This window comes from Pinus tabuliformis, chromosome 1_2 (genome assembly GCF_031772625.1).
Source record: "Pinus tabuliformis cultivar Carrire ecotype Pingquan chromosome 1_2, CPIR1, whole genome shotgun sequence".
Lineage (NCBI taxonomy): Eukaryota > Viridiplantae > Streptophyta > Pinopsida > Pinales > Pinaceae > Pinus > Pinus tabuliformis.
In genome coordinates, this window is record NC_142298.1 from 862,177,324 (window position 1) to 862,194,766 (window position 17,443).

A 17,443-nucleotide genomic window follows, 5' to 3' on the forward strand; every position below is an offset into this window, starting at 1 on the left:
GGATAGATATGAGGATGCCCCTATCACTCTACAAAGTAGTGATATGTGTAGAGATAACAGAGACCACCGACCTTTTTTCATCACTATGTTGGTCAATGGAATGCTTTTACACAATTGTATTTTTGACTCTAGGGCATCATCTTATGTCATGAATCATTTAAATTTGAAGATTTCTAGACCCTACCACAACATTTGTGCAATGGATTAAGAGATCATTGAAGTGTGTGGTTTGATAAAAGATCTTCAAGTCCACTTAGCTGTACATCCTGACATTATGATCACCATGGATATTGTGGTGATTGATGTGCCTGATGCTAGGGGGACGTTATTGTCTATAAAGTGGGGAGATGATATTGGGGGTAGTTTGCAAATGGATTTAAGTTATGCTACCATCCCTAATAGTGAGTGCATCATGGTTATATTTGATAGGGAATTGGAGAAAAAGTTTCATATAGAAAATCCGAAGGAGCCTCATAATGAAATTGTATATGAATTTGATAACTTGGGAAACTATGCTATCTTGGCTAATTCGTTTCCTCCTTTGGAGAAGGAGGTAGATTGTAAGAAAGATAGAGTTTGGCACATGAATTTTGATGGTGCCCATTCTAGGTACGGTAAGGGTGTTGGAATTGTCCTTACCTCCCCTCTTGGTCACATATTCAAGTTTGCCTATAGATTGGAATTCGATGCAACCAACAATGTAGCAAAGTATGAGGCTTTATTCTTGGGTCTTGAGTTGGCAAAAGACTTGAGGATAAAGTTTCTTAGTATCAAGGGGGATTTTGATCTAGTCATTCTTCAAACTAAGAATCAATTTGCGTGTAAGAATGATAGATTAAAGAAGTATCGAAATGTTGTTTGGGATAATATGGCATATTTTGATGCATTAGACTTTCAAGCAATTCCTAGGGAAAGAAATAAACAAGCTGATGAGTTGGTTGTTGCTGCATTCACATTACAGCTTGGAGAGAACTTGATGGATGATAAAATTAAGATGGAGATTATCTTTAGGCCACCAGTTCCTGATAATCTAGAGCATTGGCAAATCTTTAATGATGAAAGGCAAGTGGTTCATTTTTTAAATAACATGGAGGAATTTTTTGAATTTAAGGTTGGCTACAAAGAGGAAGGATGTGATTATGAGGAGGGTAATGTGGTGACAAATCCCACTTAGGGAACGTGTAGGCTTGGAGCAAGTGTTTGACGGACCATATCCAAATGGGTCGAGTTCCTTCTTATATATAGACTTTTGAGGGGTACAAGTTGCTATCTTTAGGCCAACTTGATCTTTGTGCCATGACGAGTTCTTGGAGGGTCTTTTGACTCTACTTTGACTCAAATAAATTTTCTTTACAATATGTAACATGCCCAAGAAGGGTCTTTCATACATGACAATGACTCAATTGATTTGTAGGCTAAATAACAAACCCTAAAAGCTCTCAATGAGAGCTTGACCTACAAAATAAATTTCACTTGAGCATGAAACCCATGGCTCAAGAATAACAATAATAAATTTATTTTTCTCTTTGCATTAAATATATAAAATCATGATTACACACTTCATTATGAAGATCAAACCTAGTTACATATTTTAACACTCTCTCTTAACTAGGGGGGTATTCATAATCCATACAAGGTACTTGGACATTCTCAGTCTAAAGAATTCTCATAAGAAGAGTCAGAATGATAAGCTATCTGTTTAGCATCATATCAACCAACATTTTCACATAGCAAGGCTTTGACTAACAACTCTATCTCACCACAAGATCAGAGCACATTGTTGGCAAGACCGATGACTGATAGACGCCATCATCATTGTATCTCAAGGCACATACTGCACCTAGGGGTTCACAGGGTATGTCCTTCCAAGACTATTTTTATCTTGGATTCCCTGTCGTCAAAGAATATTGATCCACTTTGACTACTCTTATCTTGGATGCCCTACCTCATCCTTAAAGAGTACCAAATACCAGATGCTTTACCCAATCCTCCATTCTTTCTTCACAATATGAAAACAAGAATGATGTGTCTATCTCTCCCTCTTAGTTAGGGAAGATATACCCATTCTTATAAAAGGAAACTACCCAGGCTCCGTATTAACCAAGGACTTGTCCAAGCTCCCTCTTAATCAGGGACTTGTTTTCAGATAACAACTCTTTGGTGGAGATCATGGCACTATCAACTTCTAGGAGAGCTCCTCCTTTCGATGTAATGAATTTCATCATTATCATTATGGAGCCTTCAACTCTTGGGACTTCTTCGTAGGGCATCGACCATCCATCACTTTCTTCGCGAACCATGTCAGTCATGCCATTGTTCCTTTCATCAGAAAGTGATCTACTAATCCATATCTGGCTTTTCTTCATGAAACTACCTTTTCTACATCATGTTTCCTTCAATATCTTCCATCCCACCACATGAGTACTAGTTGTAGGTGACATCCACAACACTCTTTTGGTAGCCTTGTATCAACCCATCCAGATATTGTTAAAAAAAATGAACATCAAATCAAAATTACCTTTTGTGATGGCCCTTCATCATGACGTCTGCTCGTTGCAACATCAACATCCTGCATACATATTGACACATCTCCAAGATATTCAATGTCAAGGGTCTCCTTCCTTTCCATACTTCATCAGAGTCTTCATACCTTTTCCATGGAGATGTCATAGTCAATTCTTCTAGTCAACGAAAGTTGATTTCCTTTTCTACGTGACCATAGTTGTGTGAAAATTTTTGAATCTACACATCAGAAATCCTACTGCAATCACTAGTTTATCATCTCCTACTTGTTCTTTACATCCAACAAGTTATTTAATTATTTAAACAACGATGAAAACACTATTGTAGACTACACATACATACAGATCATGAACGGAAAATAGAACGAGACAAATACTCAAGGGACACTGTTATTTTTGGGCAAACGTCCTTGGAAAAACCCAATGTCGGAAAAGCGGTGCAGCAACTCTGAGGGTTTTATTATTAAGCAGTAGTTTTGAATACACTCTGAATGCCCGCTAGGCTATCCAGTTATAGAGATTAAAAAATACTAGCAGAAACCTAAGTGAGATTACCTCACTTCACCCGACAAAATCTCTCTGTTTTGGTAACTGGACTGATTGTCCCTGACTACAACTGTGCTGCCCCTACGCAGTAGCTGCATGGGCTTGTGTGGAACACACTGGGACACTGCATCAGCACTACGCTGCCTCCTTTGCCTCCTGATGCTTTGACATCAGCGTTTCCGTCTGATTTTGCTGCTCCCCAGGCTGAATTTGGATTTCTGTTGGAGGGTGGCTTTTCCCTTTCTCTGGAAATGCGTGGGCCCTTCCTAGCCTAGTGTTAGCCTCACAGGGTTTGTGTTGCCTCCTCTGGCATCTCTCTACCTCTCTCTGCTGTGTATTCGAGGTCCCAGAGAATATCCTTCTACCTCAACTATCCCTACCCCTCTGTTGCAACAGATCACTTGTTCAATTTTCTCAGCAAACTTCACCCTAGAAAAATTGAACTCTTTGATCTCTCAAGTGTATCTCCAACTGACCCTCAAACCTCCTCTTGTACTTTTCTTGTTGATGAATCAACGATTGAAATTAAGTCCCTAATCAACAACCAAGATTAAAACATACTTGATCCTCATCACTTAGAAGTTTCTCACCCATTTTCTTATTAATACCCATTAATATTTTTATTTTCCTAAGTTTAGACTTAGGAACCCATTAAAAATATTAATTATTTTAATAACTCCTCATCTGGGTGGAATTTCTCCAAACGATTTCTGGGTTTTGGAGATCTCATGTGTTCTAGCCCCTCCACAAAATTTTGGAGCTAGAGCACATCCGATGCTACCCAAAATCAACAAGTTGCATCTTTCACAATCTCTTCTTTCTTTCTTCACATATTGCTCCCTAGGAACTTCCATTCATAGTTCCTTCATCTTTCTCAACCACTTCATATTCCATATGAGGACATATTATATTGATTTCATCTTTTCAATATGTGAATCATGCCTTCATGCAACTTTTCAACGGAAGAGATCCTTTCCTTTGATCATGCTCATGAGGTAGAGTATTCACCCATGCTATCTGCAACTATATGATGACATGACTTAATATATGAAACGTATGCATACATACCTCTTTTCTCATTTTGGTCATTTAGACTTCCTTCGTTGGCTTCGTTTCCTTGCTTGAGAGTAATTCAACCATCTTGACATGTTGCACTCCTTTGTTACGGTACCATCATTCTTCCACACAATGAATCCCATACAAGGTGGAATTCTCAACAAGATATTTGCTTCTTCCAAGAGAGGTGAACCTTATAATGAAAATTCCAATGGAGGATCTTGATTATCCTCATCCTGCAAATGTTCCTTCCCAATGATGATGATGTATGATGAACTCTATCCTAGATGACTTTCTTCTACCCATATGCACTAGACATGCTTTCAATGAGGTTACCAAGAGCTACTTTCTTTATATGATGACTGCTACATCCATGTAAACTTCTACTTCAACTATTCTTTCAAGCTTTTCTAATGATATCATAAAGTTTTGCTTCAACGATATGCTTCTAGTATGTTGCCATCTTCTACTAAGATGCATCTTGTCATAATGCTTCTCATCTTGATTCCCATGGTGGAGGGCTTTTCACTTCCCACTTCAATGTAACATAAAATAAAAGTGAATAGTAGTACACAATATGTATCGCACCCATGTATCCAAGTGAATTGCACCTGCAAATTGAAATAACATGGAGGAAGAGATTTCGAATGTAGGTTGTTGATTATATCGGTGAAGTCATAAAAGTTACATAAGAGAGAGGAATTCCTCTTGAAAGTAATTAGTTCCTTGAGACATGGAAGTGTTTTTGAATTATAGTCTCTAAGGACCTAAGCCTAAAACATTATTACAAAGTAAGAACTTACATGCATAATAGTTCATGTGCCTAAAATCTATTTACGTAATAAAGTTGTGTGTTTAGGCACACAAAATGTTAGCCAAGGCTATTTTTTTCAGCATGGCGTCCATCTTGAAGTAAACCATGTTCATACAGTTGAAATGTATGCATGTACCATATCTTTCAAAAGAATTCTGTTCTCTAATGTTCTCCGCAACTTCATTGTCTTCCCAGGGATTGAAATTACAGCCTATTATGACATACCTACTGAAAATGTGCTGTAAAATACAAGGCCCTGATAAATTTACCTCTTCTCCATAAGGAGTTAAAGACAAATTAGCGTAAGTTTGAGTAATGTTTAATTAGCTATGTAATAAAATCTAAACTGCTTGGAACTAATGTGATAAGCTAGAAATTTGTGATTTTCAGAAGTTACTTCTGTAATGAATGCCAAATGATTTGCATTCTACATGACATACTGAGGAGTTAAATTGAGGAAGAACAAGGTAGGAATTTTGGTAAAACCTTAGCAGAGTTGCTGTATTCTTAATTCCAAACTTGTTGGGATCAAGTTTGAAGTTGGCTGATGTGCACAATAGAATGTTTGGCTGTGGCGAGAATGGTTTTGGTTACTTATGCATGATTTGGAACTTTTCTATTCAGTGAGAAATGCATAATTTTTATTCCTAACGTTTCTGTGTAATCTTTTGACAGATGGTTCACGAAGTGATGTTCAGTATCGAATCCAAATGGGAGTAGCAAAGAAAATAAAGAATGGTGCACGCCATATTGTACTTGATCGAGCAGAAGAAGCTAGAATGGCTGCTTTTTCAGCATTTAAGTCTCTTGGGTTAAATGTCCCTGTTGCTCTTTCTCAACCTGTTGATGCCAGTTCCTTTGGAGCTTCTCGGAGTGAGAACCAGAGTGTGGCTTTGTCTAGTGAAGCAATTGTTGAGAATAATTTTGATGTGAAGCTTTTGAATGATAAAGTGTTCAGGGATCCTCGTTCTGGTTTATTGGACATGACTGCTCATACTACCACTGTAGGAGCCTACACTAATGATGGTGAAGAAAATGGGAAAGATAAGAGTAGCGTCATTGTTATTGAAAGTGGAGCTATCCAGGATACTGTAGAATTAGAAACAAAACAAAATGATAAAAACTACTTAAGCAATGAAAGACACGATGAAACTGCTGTTAGTGAAGGTGCTGCTGGCCTCAATGTTGAGTTGAGGAGCAAGGACAGTGGAAATGTCATCAACAAAGAAAATATTTTAATTGCTAAGGATGATGAGAAAGGCAATGTAAGGAATGCAGTTGAAGCCGCTTCAATGTTTGCTGGCTTTAAGATTGTTCCGGAAACTAACCATGACATGCAAAATCTGTGTGAAACAGAGACTGCTTGTATTTCAAATAATGGACCTGTTGATGTCATTAGTATGAATGGTGGATTTGATTCTTTCTTGAATAAGTGGGAGCAGGTTAATGAATTTTGTTTTGATCTGCATTTCAGTAATGCAAGTGAGGGGGATTCATCAGCAATGTTTGAAGTCCAAGGTTTGGCTGTTTGCTGGGAAAATTCTCCGGTATACTATCTTAATTTTTCTAGAAGTTTTTTTAAAGAGGAAGATGGATGTGCCACTTTTCCTAATGGTGAGAGAACTGCAAACAGCAACCAACAAAGTAATTATTCGATGGGAAGATTTGACACCTCTAAAGAGAGATGGAAGAGGGTAGCAAAAGTCATGTGTCAGAAGGGTGTGAACAAAATTACATGGAACTTGAAGAGTCAATTACAAGCCCTCAAGAAGCCTGGTACTCTTGTGCCTAAAGTGAGCCAAAATAACGGTGAAGTATCTGAAGACAAGAGTGAGGCAACATTGACTGGAATGTCTTTGATGTTGCTGCCTTCAATTGATATTGAAGAAGCTATAGATATTTGTATTGTAGCATGGCTGCTTTGGCCAGATGAAGAGAGTACATACACCCCAACGCTAGAGCAGGTAGGTCCATCCGTCAGCTTCTGTAAAAGTTCTATTTCATATTTTTTGTCTTTTCCAATCCTTTCAAACTTCGATGGAAGATATTTATTTTCCCATTAAATGTATATAGAATGTCGTCAATCAAGTGCATGGTCCAAAGTATATATTTAAGATCTTTTATCAGGTTGAAAGAGGCTATAAACTGCTTATAAACTGGAACGGGCTTGCCTCTTTGACTAATGCAAGAGGTTACCTCAATAAAATTTCCAGCATCATATGGAAACATGTGCATAAATGATATTGAAGTGTTTACTTTCTTGTTATAGTACTAAGTTGAGCAGCAATATTGATCATTATTACTATTTGTGGATAAATCTCGTTGATGCATTCTCACCTTTTTGTCATATTACATATCTTACAACAGTGAGAACCTTTAGTTCAGGCTATCTCAATTCCTTGCTATATGAGCCTTTTGAATTTTCTTTACTTGTTACAGGAAGTGAAGAAAAGGTTGTCAGGAGAAGTTGCAGCTGCAGCCAACAGGGCTGGCAGATGGTCAAATCAGATGGGAAGAGTAGCACACAATGGCTGCTGTCGTCGTGTTGCTCAGGTTCGCGCCCTACATTCTATTCTGTGGAAGTTAATCAGATCAGAGGGCCTTGTTCAGGTCCTTAGATCCCTTGAAATGCCTCTGGTAAGTATGATCCTGCTGTTGTCTTATCAGTTACAGTTTAAATTTCGAATTAAATGCTCGTAAACTTTATATTTATGAATAAAATAATGGCACTAGAGTTATGTTAAGTCATTCTAACTGCACTGAATGTTGATTTGCAGGTTAGAGTTCTTTCAGATATGGAAAAATGGGGCATTGGTGTAAATATGGAGGCGTGCTGGCAGGCAAGATGTGTTTTGGAACAAAAGTTAAAGGAACTTGCAGAAAAAGCTCAGACACTTTCTGGCGTAAGGTTTTCCCTATCTACACCTGCAGATGTTGCAAATGTGTTGTATGGCCATTTGAAGTTGCCTGTTCCTGAGGGATGCAATAAAGGAAAACAACATCCAAGCACAGACAAGCACGCACTTGACCTTCTGAGGTATTTGTTTATGCTTATATTTTAGTGCTGACAGATGAATCTCAAGCACAGTGAAGATCAATGTTATTAGAACCCAACAAGTCGACCTCAAAATGCTGAGCTGGGCCAAATATCAGTTGACCAAAAAATACATAAAATATTCAATTTTTGAGAAAAAACATATATAGTCCTGTGCATCCATATGATTCCAAACCAATATGCACAAATATGCAAAGTTTCTCATGTATATAGCAAGAAAGGGTGCATACAACCAAAACAGCACTGAGTGCAATCTATCTTTGAACCAAAATACATCAACAAAGAGGCTCTAAATGGCTTTTGGAGCCCAAAAAGGTCATGCTACTTTAAATAAGTACATATTATTAAAATCATTGCTTATATTGGGATTCTCATCATCAATATCATTCTAAGAATTAAAATAAGATAGTAAAAGATTAGCATGCCTAATCAGTAATTTTGCTTGATTGAAGGGTACACTTTTACTGGGGTAATGACACAGGAGTTCAACAATCAATGCCACCAACAGTAAGGTAGATCGGATGTTTGGCACTCCTGATTGTATGCTGGCTACATACTGTCAGACATGACATAATCCAGTGGAAATGTTACAATCCAGCCAATCCTGAAATCCTGAACACTATTAAGTCTTCTAACTTTTGAATTGGATCTAAAATTTTGCTTTCTCCATATGAAATCCATTGAAGCTGGAACCACTCAAACATCCTGGAACAATTAATAGTAATGTTAAAAATTCAAGAAGGATAAGATAATATAATTATATTATTTTCCTACAAATGGCCATAAAAGTAGGTCAACGAGCTTGAGGAATACAAATAGTATGGATACAATGTGGGAGTGCAAATGAAGCTTCTAGAAAATGCTGAAAATAATATAAAGAAAGAAACATACATGTGTACAATGTTAGAACACATATATAAGACTGTGACAAAGGTATGGTTATACCCAATATTAAGTGAGTTTGCTCAAGAATGGAAAAATGGACAACTCAAGAACCGGTCGCGAGAGAGAGAGAGAGAGAGAGAGAGAGAGAGAGAGAGATTGATTTGATGATGAGGCCAATGTTGTCAAGGTCTATTGAGTTTGATGGCTGAGGGAGAGGGCTGTTGTTAAAATTGGCAACTAGGGCCAAACTCCATGTGGATCACCTTATTTATGGCTTCTGATATTTTTCCTAGATTCCTCGCATCGAGAGTTGTAGGATTGATCTAAAGATCATCCGATTCCAATAAGTATTTATGGAGATATGAATTTATTTTGATTATGGACAAATTGTCAAGGTCGGCCAACAAACTTATGTAGGCTCAGAAGCCCAACAGTCATGTCTATTCAACCTCAACGTTTGCATATAAATACAAGGAGCATTCTCCTCATTTGGACAGTTCAATTCACTCATCTTCTCTCTCTCTCCCCTACACATAAAAGGAGCTTCTCTCTCTCTCACACGTGTGGCTAAAAGGAAGACGTCCTAGGGCAAGAAAGACACAGAAAGAAGGACGCTAGGGCAGCAGGTCATCTTTTTTATCAGCGCTGACCAAGCGTTGACTTTCCGGAAGTGCGGATTGGGTGTGGTTGCCTCTCCTAGGCAGGCCACAATTTTTGACACGAAAATCGAGGTGATTTGACCAGTGTTGACTGCCCTAGTTTAGGGTTGCAAGTTGACTTCAGAAATCTGCAAATTGACTGAACTTTTGGGGCTGTTCAGGGGTTGTTTCTTTAGGCTGTTTGAGGACAAGTTGACCAGAAATTGACCAAGTATTTTAGAGGTCAATTTCAGCTAGTTTGACCAAGTTTGACTTCGCTGATCTAGGGTTTGCTGCTGCTGACATAAAATTACAGAATTCAGATTTTGTACTATTTCTCTCTGCTGAACTATTGAAGATAAAAGAAGATTTGATCAAAGGGTTTCCCCGCATTGGGGTTTGTCCCTGGCTAGCCGCCACATCTTGTGTCTCTTGTCTTGGCTTGTTTTTGTTGATCATTTAATGTTCTATCTGCACTTTACTTAATGTATATGTGATTGCTAATTTGTGGCTAATAAGAAGAAAAATAAGTAAACTGCTCTAAGCATAGAACATACCATAATTTAACAACAGTGAATTGAGCATTGACTCATTGTTGGTGTCCATTAAAACAATCATGGATCCGACTGTATGAACCTGGGGGGATGTACATGCAAGGGATACTCTTGAGTCCTAACATCCGATGTCAAAAGAAGGAAACTCTAGATGGATCTTTGGCTACTTCTTTGGAACTAGGAGGTAGTTGATGGGTGGGAGGTGCTCTACTTGGATTCATTTGGAGCTGATCTCTCTAATACTCTGAGAATGTGTGGTCTAATGAATGGCACAACATCTTTGAGCTCGTCACAATAATATTGGTTGACCTTCAAGAGGGGAAGGATAAGGGAAAACCCGAGGTCTCACCATTTTTGCTATCTAGTATACTATGGAGTTTGGAACTTCGCCTGCTGCTTGTTGCTCCAATTTGAAGGATCTATTACCCCTTTTTCCAGCAGGTGTACATACACTTATTAGTGCAACATTCATCACGAATATAAGTTTAAGGTCACCAACGAAAATCCATGTAAACCTATGTGAGACCCTGTATTAGGCATCCTAGATCTGTGTCCTTGTCATTGAGTTTGTTTCTAGTTGTTTGGTTGGACCATGCCTTGTCCCTTGAAAGTGTCACCTAAGTCACTTTCGTCCCTAATCGGATTGGAGGGCTTTAGGTGGACTCATGGTTTTATGGGAGCCAGGATTTGTAGGTGTGATCACTAGCGTATGCGCTAGTCTAGCCCATACCAAAGTGCACTTATGTCATACCACATGGTTAGAGTCTACTGAGTTTGTATGTGACATTGGCCTTGGTTTAATATTCCTTATGACAACTCTCAGATCATAACAGTCTCATTGTGACGACTTTCACGTTTCCTAAGGCAGTTCACGACTCCCAATGAAAAATGGTCAAGGTGCTCAACAAATCAACCTAGTCTCAGATTTCAGACATGACTATAGGATTCCATGCCACTAGTTAAAAGTTACATCTTGGTCAAACTTGTTTGACAATACAAGAAAAGTTTCTAGGGGACATTTCAGGGAGATCGTTGGGTTGCTTGTGACATGCATGATGTCAAAAGTGGTCTACCCATTGATAGGAACAAAACCAGTGGTTCAAATTTTGTAGATCCTTAAGGGCATTGGAGGTCATTGACTTGAGCATGATGATGTGGCATCACAGGTTTCAAACAAGCCTAATAGGAAAAATCTTGACATAATTTGATGTGTAATATGTCAAAATTGGTCTACAAAATGAGAATAACAAAACCCATTTCTTAGTTTTTCCGAATTCCCAAGGGCGTTAGGGCTCCAACGCAACATGATGACATGACAGACAAACGACGATGTGGCAATGATGGGCAAGATATGGATATTTCAAGAGACACCGAATTCAGATCTAACCCGTTTCAACACACCCAGATGCCAAATTTGTTAGAAAATCAAGGGCATTGGAGATCCAACTTCCATGTGGTTATGTCAAATCATGAAAGGAAAAAGTCAAGTAGAAAATAACTGTTGGTGAAGTCAACTAGTCATTGGAGGGTCTATCCAGCCATTGGAAACCTAGTGGATCAATTAGTTGAGTGATGGACCATGAGCAAAGGGAATCTTGAGCTAAATTGTGAAAATTTGTCCAAGTTGACCCCTAATGGGTGAATTAAAAATTATGTTGTAATATTTAATGAATTGTGATTTAAAAATTATGTTGTAATATTTTATGAATTAATTTACTATGTCTCGAACATGTGGATGATTAGTAAATATTTTATTGAGGAAGAGTCAAACTAGCCGTTAGTTTGTCGTTACAATTTTCTTTTATAAAGGCTAGCCTCTCATTGTAATGTTGTTGTTGTTCATTTGAGAAAGAGCTATCACAATAAATAACTCATTTTATTGCAAAGCCTTGTGTAATTTTGTGCATTGGTGGTGTGGATCTTGTTTCTATTTTCCTCTTTTTATATGATCCATGCAATTTAATTCTAATTCTTTGAAATATAAATAAAATTATCCCAAGACTAATGCTTTTTGCCATTGAGGAACTACATAGTTACGTGGGGAAGAACAATTAGGCAGAAACCTCACTTGTTCTTTTTTGTTTTGTAGGTTGGGTCAATCTAAGTTATTGAACCATTTCATGAGAGAGCTTCACTAATCTTCTAGATTTGGTGTTTCATTGAACACAAGGGACAAAAGGTTGGATACGCCATTCCAAGGAGAGGCCACTCCTAGGGAGATTCAAATGTCTTCAAAAGGGTTTAAGCAAAAGTGAGGGCGACTTCCAAAAGTGTTGAGAAATCTCTAGGGTAATGATTAGAGTGATTTCTCTTTCCTTGATAACTACTTGTGATGTATTTTAACTTTTTCTTACTTATTAACTTCTTTGCTTATTATTATATTTGTATATCATCAAACAACTTAAAAAAAAGAAGAACAAGAACACAAAATATAGACCGCAAGCCAGGTCCAAAACCTCTCCTATTGAGAGGAAAACCCGCAAATCTCTTCTCTGTTGCAGAATCTAGGGAAAAGTAGTGTAAAGCGATTCTCCGCTGCTTGATAGTAATTTGTGATGTATTTTTACAATTTATCTTCTTCTTCTTATTAATGTGTGTGCTTCATCTAATTGCTACCATAACAAAGTAACAAGAACACAAATTTTTGGCTCTGTGGCAGGGACAAACCCTCTCCACTTTTGAGAGGAAAACCCTTTGTAAGATTTCTCTTATTTGTTGGAATTTCTAAGTCTAATTGTTAGAAACCCTTCATGCACTTTTCTGATTTATTTCTGCCTACTTGTTTTGATTAATTAACAAGTTATCTACCATGTAAATATTGAAAATAAATACAAGTACATGCTCAACACATTACAGATCATCAATTGAAGGAAACAAAACAAGCACACAAGTGACATCGTTGTTTTTGGCCCAATGTCCCCGAAAAAACCCAATGTGGGAAAATCGGTGCAGCTATCTGAGGGTTTTATTATTATGTAGTTTGTGAATACAATCTGGGTGCCAAAACTGGCTCACCCAACAGAGAATAATCTCGGTAGTAGTACCTCTCTACTCGGAAGTAGATATTTTGGCTGAAACCTTGGATAAACACTCCGAGAGCTCCCAACTCCAATCTGCCCCACGAAAACCCTAGCATTTACCTCTAGGGATTGCGTCAGCCCTTTCTGGCCCAACGTCTACCCAGCGTCACCCTAGCTCACCCTGCATCAGCCTCTGGAGGCACTGCGTCAGCCTTTAGAGCCTCTATGTCACCCAAGCTGGCTCTCTGAGGCACTGCGTAGCTCCTGGTTGCCTCTGCGTGAGCCCTGGCTGGGTCTGCGTGAACCTCTAGTTGGCTCTGCGTCCCTCTCTCCCGGCTTCTTCGCTGAACCTCCTGGTACTATCTCTGCCTCTATGCTTCTATATTCATTGCCCCTCAGCTGCAACTCTGATCACTATTTTGGCTTCCTCAGCAAACCCTGCCCCAGAAAATCGAAATTTTGATAACCTTGGTGTGTTCCCCAAGTGACCCTCAAGCCTCCTCTTATACTTTTCTCGTTGACAATTCAACGACCGAGATTAAGTCCCTAATCGATGGCTAAGATTAGATCTGGCTTGATCCATGACTTTTGGACCATTCTAACACAGTTTTATATTAATTCACATTAATATTTTATTTTCCGTAAGTTTAGACTTAGGGACTCCATAAAAATATTAATTATTTTAATATCTCCCAAACTGTTTAGAATCTGCCCAGACCCTTTCTAGATATTGGAGATCTCATGTGCCTCAGCCTCTCCACCAATTTTCATGGCTAGAGCACATCCAATGCTACCCCAAATCAACACTCCCTCTTAGAGAGGACTGTGCTCTAGCAATACTCCTCACTGAGTATCACCCTGATCATCTGGCATCGGTCCCTGTGTTGATCCTAGCCCTGCTTCCCATCATCTGCAGTGCTACATCTTATACTACTAGCCATGGCCCTTTCACTGCCACTGCTGCATTTGTACTACAACTACCTCTCATCCTGTTGCATTGTGCTGCCCATAGCACTGTCACTGCTAACCGCTGCATTGCAATGTAACTGATCTCTTAACTCTGACATCTATGTCAGGCTAGAGACACCCTCGATGCTGAAACTCCCTCTGTCGCTGACAAGTGCTCCCTCTCTGACCTCTGTGCTGCTGCAACAACTCCATGCATCTCGCACCGTTGCAAACCTCTCTGTGCCATCTTTCACTGGTGCAACACCCCTGTGCTTCTCGCACTGCTGCCTCACGTTGTCTTGGGAATTCTGCATTGTAGCTCCCTTTGTCGCTCCATCCGCATCCGTCTCTACTGACATCTGCCAATACTGCTACTCCTCTTTGGGCCTCTCGTAGCAAGGTCTAATCCAAGAGGCTAGGTACCTTGAGGATCCTGCCCCTCATTGCCTGTAGTCCGTCTGACTACAGCTCGATGTCTCCCCACTTCCGCTCAAGTGGTGTGTGTATACTCATGGCATAGTCATCGTCTGTCTCCACTTCTTTCTCTGCCCTTGCTGGCGCAACCTTAGTCTTGGAGGCCTCTCCCTTGTGTTGTCTCTGTTTGTTTTAGTTATTGATTTGTATATTTGGGAAGGCTGCAATTGTGTTTACTTCGATGTTTATGTTATTAAATGACTTGTTAATGTAAAAAACAAGTAAGAGATAGTAAACTAGGTATTGCAATAGGGGTTTCTGATGCGCTAGATTTAGAAATTTTCACATGGTATCGGAGTGATTGCAGATCAAAGAGGACTGAAGACACCAGCTGAAGAAATCTGAGAATTTGTAGCAGAGAAGTAGCTATCCCGAGAGACAGCGCTGTTCTAGAGCTGAAGAGGCAAGAGGAGTGACACAGTGCAAAGAGGGTGACACAGAGGCTCATGCAAAGCCTGCATCAACATTTTGAGCCAGGAGAAGGGCCAACGCAGAGGCAGAGAGGGGCAGAACAGGCTCATGCAGAGCCACGTCATCCTTCTCAGCTAGGAAGGATTGACGCAGTTGGCCGGGAGGAGCAGATTCAACCTATACCGTGATTGCGCAGAGCCTGAAGGGCTCAGATTCTTCAGTTGTTGGGGCTAAGGGAGCTGTGCAGATTGTGATTTGAGGAGCTGGTGGGATGTTGGTTTTGTCAGTATAGAACAGTGTCTAAGGAGATGGAACCAAGGTAGAGGGAAGCACTACCTTGACGGATTTCTAGCCAAGAAATCCAGGTTCGAGTTGCAGCAGCAAAGGGTGATTGGAGACGAGTGATTCGACAGTTGGCAGGAGGATTTCCAAGAGGAGTGAAATCAGGACTCAGAGGGAGTCTAGTATAGAATGGCAGAGATAGCAGTGAATGGATTGAGGGATCAGGGTAGATTGGACAGGGCTTCCAATTTTTTCATCTAGAAGGGCAGGATCCTAGCAATCCTGGATAAACATCGCATCAAGGACTATGCCTTAAAAACAGTAGTTGTCCAAGTTGACCCTGATGCAAATGAGAAGTATGAGGAGGCCATGGCGAAAGCGAAATGCATGATCCTAGACGGGGTCAAGGATCATGTAATACCACATATTGCTAAGAAGTCAACAACAAGGGATATGTGGGAGACCCTAACCACCTTATACTAGGGCTCTTCCGTGCAGAGGAAGATGTTATTGGAAAACTCGCTGAGGTCATATTAGATGTAGAAAGGAGAGGAGATAGATCACTTCCTTCTTAGATTGCAAGGAATTCGCGACTAGCTTAGTTTCGTGGGGTCTACACCGGATCCAGAGTTTATGGTCAGGATTGCTCTAAATGCAGTCCCCGAGGATTGGTAGATGTTTGTGCAAAGCATTTTGGGTAGAGTGACTCTCCCCAGTTGGGAGGAGATGTGGGAAACTCTTCGACAGGAAGAGATCAGGAGGTTGACTAAGGCGGGGAGTAGCAGTAAGGGAGTTTGATTCAAGAAAGATGAGGAGGGGGATGCTGCTCTAGCATCTGCAGGACAACATGGGGTTCAGAATAGGAAGAAGAAGGACATCTACAAGGTCAAGTGCTTCAATTGTTGGGAGCTGGGACATTATGCCTCTCAGTGCCCCAGGAAGAAAGGCAAGGGAGAAGCTTCTGACTCAAAGGCAGCTCCAACAAAGGCGGAGAAGGATGTTGAGGCTGATGAGGATTGTGCCATGAGTGCTCATGCACCTCTAGAGAAGAGGTGGGGAGACATAGAGCTGTAGTCAAGAGGACTACAGTGCAGGGGCAGGATCCTTGAGGTGCCCAAATTCTTGGATCACATCCGGCTATGGGAGCCCTTAATGGCAGTAGCATGATGACAGATGTCAGGTGGAGCAAGGTGTGATGGAGCGGCAAGGCATAGCTAGAGTGTAGAAGTCTGTAGCAGCACAATGGAGGTTGCAACAGTCCAAGAGGCACAAAAGAGGTTGCAGCAATGCAGTGGCAGTAGAGGGAGCATAGGATAGTAGCAGAGGTAGCTTCAACATCACGAGGCTTCCAGATTGACCAGGATGTTAGTGTTTGGGTGAAGTTAGTTACTTACTTCTCGGTAACTGAGTTGCAGTGCAACAATTAGCAACAACAGTGCTATGGGCAACATGATGCAACATGTTGAGAGGGAGGTGCAATATAGATGTGGCAATGTCATGGACAACAGTACAGGAAGCAGCAGTGCAGGGGATGTGAGGCAGCAGGCCAAACATCAGCATAGGTACCGATGCAGAAGATCAATGTGATGTTTCTATGGTGAAGCATTACTAGAGCACATTCCTCACTAATAGGGAGTGTTGATTTTTGGTAGCATCATATGTGCTCTAGCCATGAAAATTGGTGGAGAGGCTAAGGCACATGAGATCTCCAAGACCCGGAAATCATTTGGATAAATTCCGCCCAGATGAAGAGATATTAAAATAATTAATATTTTTAATGGGGTTCCTAAGTCTAAAGTTAGGAAAATTAAAATATTAATGTGTATTAATATAAAATGGGTGAGAAAGTTCTAAGAGACGAGGAGAAAGCCAGATCTAATCTTAGCTGTTGATTAGGGACTTAATCTCGGCCGTTGAATTGTCAACAGGAAAAGTATAAGAGGAGGCTTGAGGGTTAGTTGGAGATACACCAAGAGAGATCAAGAATTCGATTTTCTGGGGTTGGGTTTGCTAAGGAAATCGAGTTAGAGATCAATTGCAGTGAGGGGCAGTTCAGCGAGTGATTTTGATCCAAGGTTGAAGAATACATATCAGAGGGGCAGCAAGGTGCCGGAAGAGGCAACACAGAGCCTAGGAGGGCTAACGCAGAGGCTAAGGAGGCCAGCGCAGAGGACGCAGAAACCGAAGAGGTAGACGCAGAGGCTGACACAAAAAGCCGCAGAGGTTGACGCAGAGTTT

At 40.2% G+C, this 17,443-nt stretch overlaps 1 protein-coding gene across 1 annotated transcript in view; it reads left to right on the top strand.

The window, feature by feature from the left end:
• Positions 1 to 17,443, top strand: part of LOC149208645 (MUS308 and mammalian DNA polymerase-like protein) — a 358,336-nt gene that overhangs the window by 268,415 nt on the left and 72,478 nt on the right. The window contains exons 18-20 of the mRNA XM_089396147.1: positions 5,614 to 6,902; positions 7,378 to 7,575; positions 7,716 to 7,975. Coding sequence (XP_089252273.1) covers positions 5,614 to 6,902; positions 7,378 to 7,575; positions 7,716 to 7,975 — 1,747 coding nt within the window. The remainder of the gene's footprint in view (positions 1 to 5,613; positions 6,903 to 7,377; positions 7,576 to 7,715; positions 7,976 to 17,443) is intronic.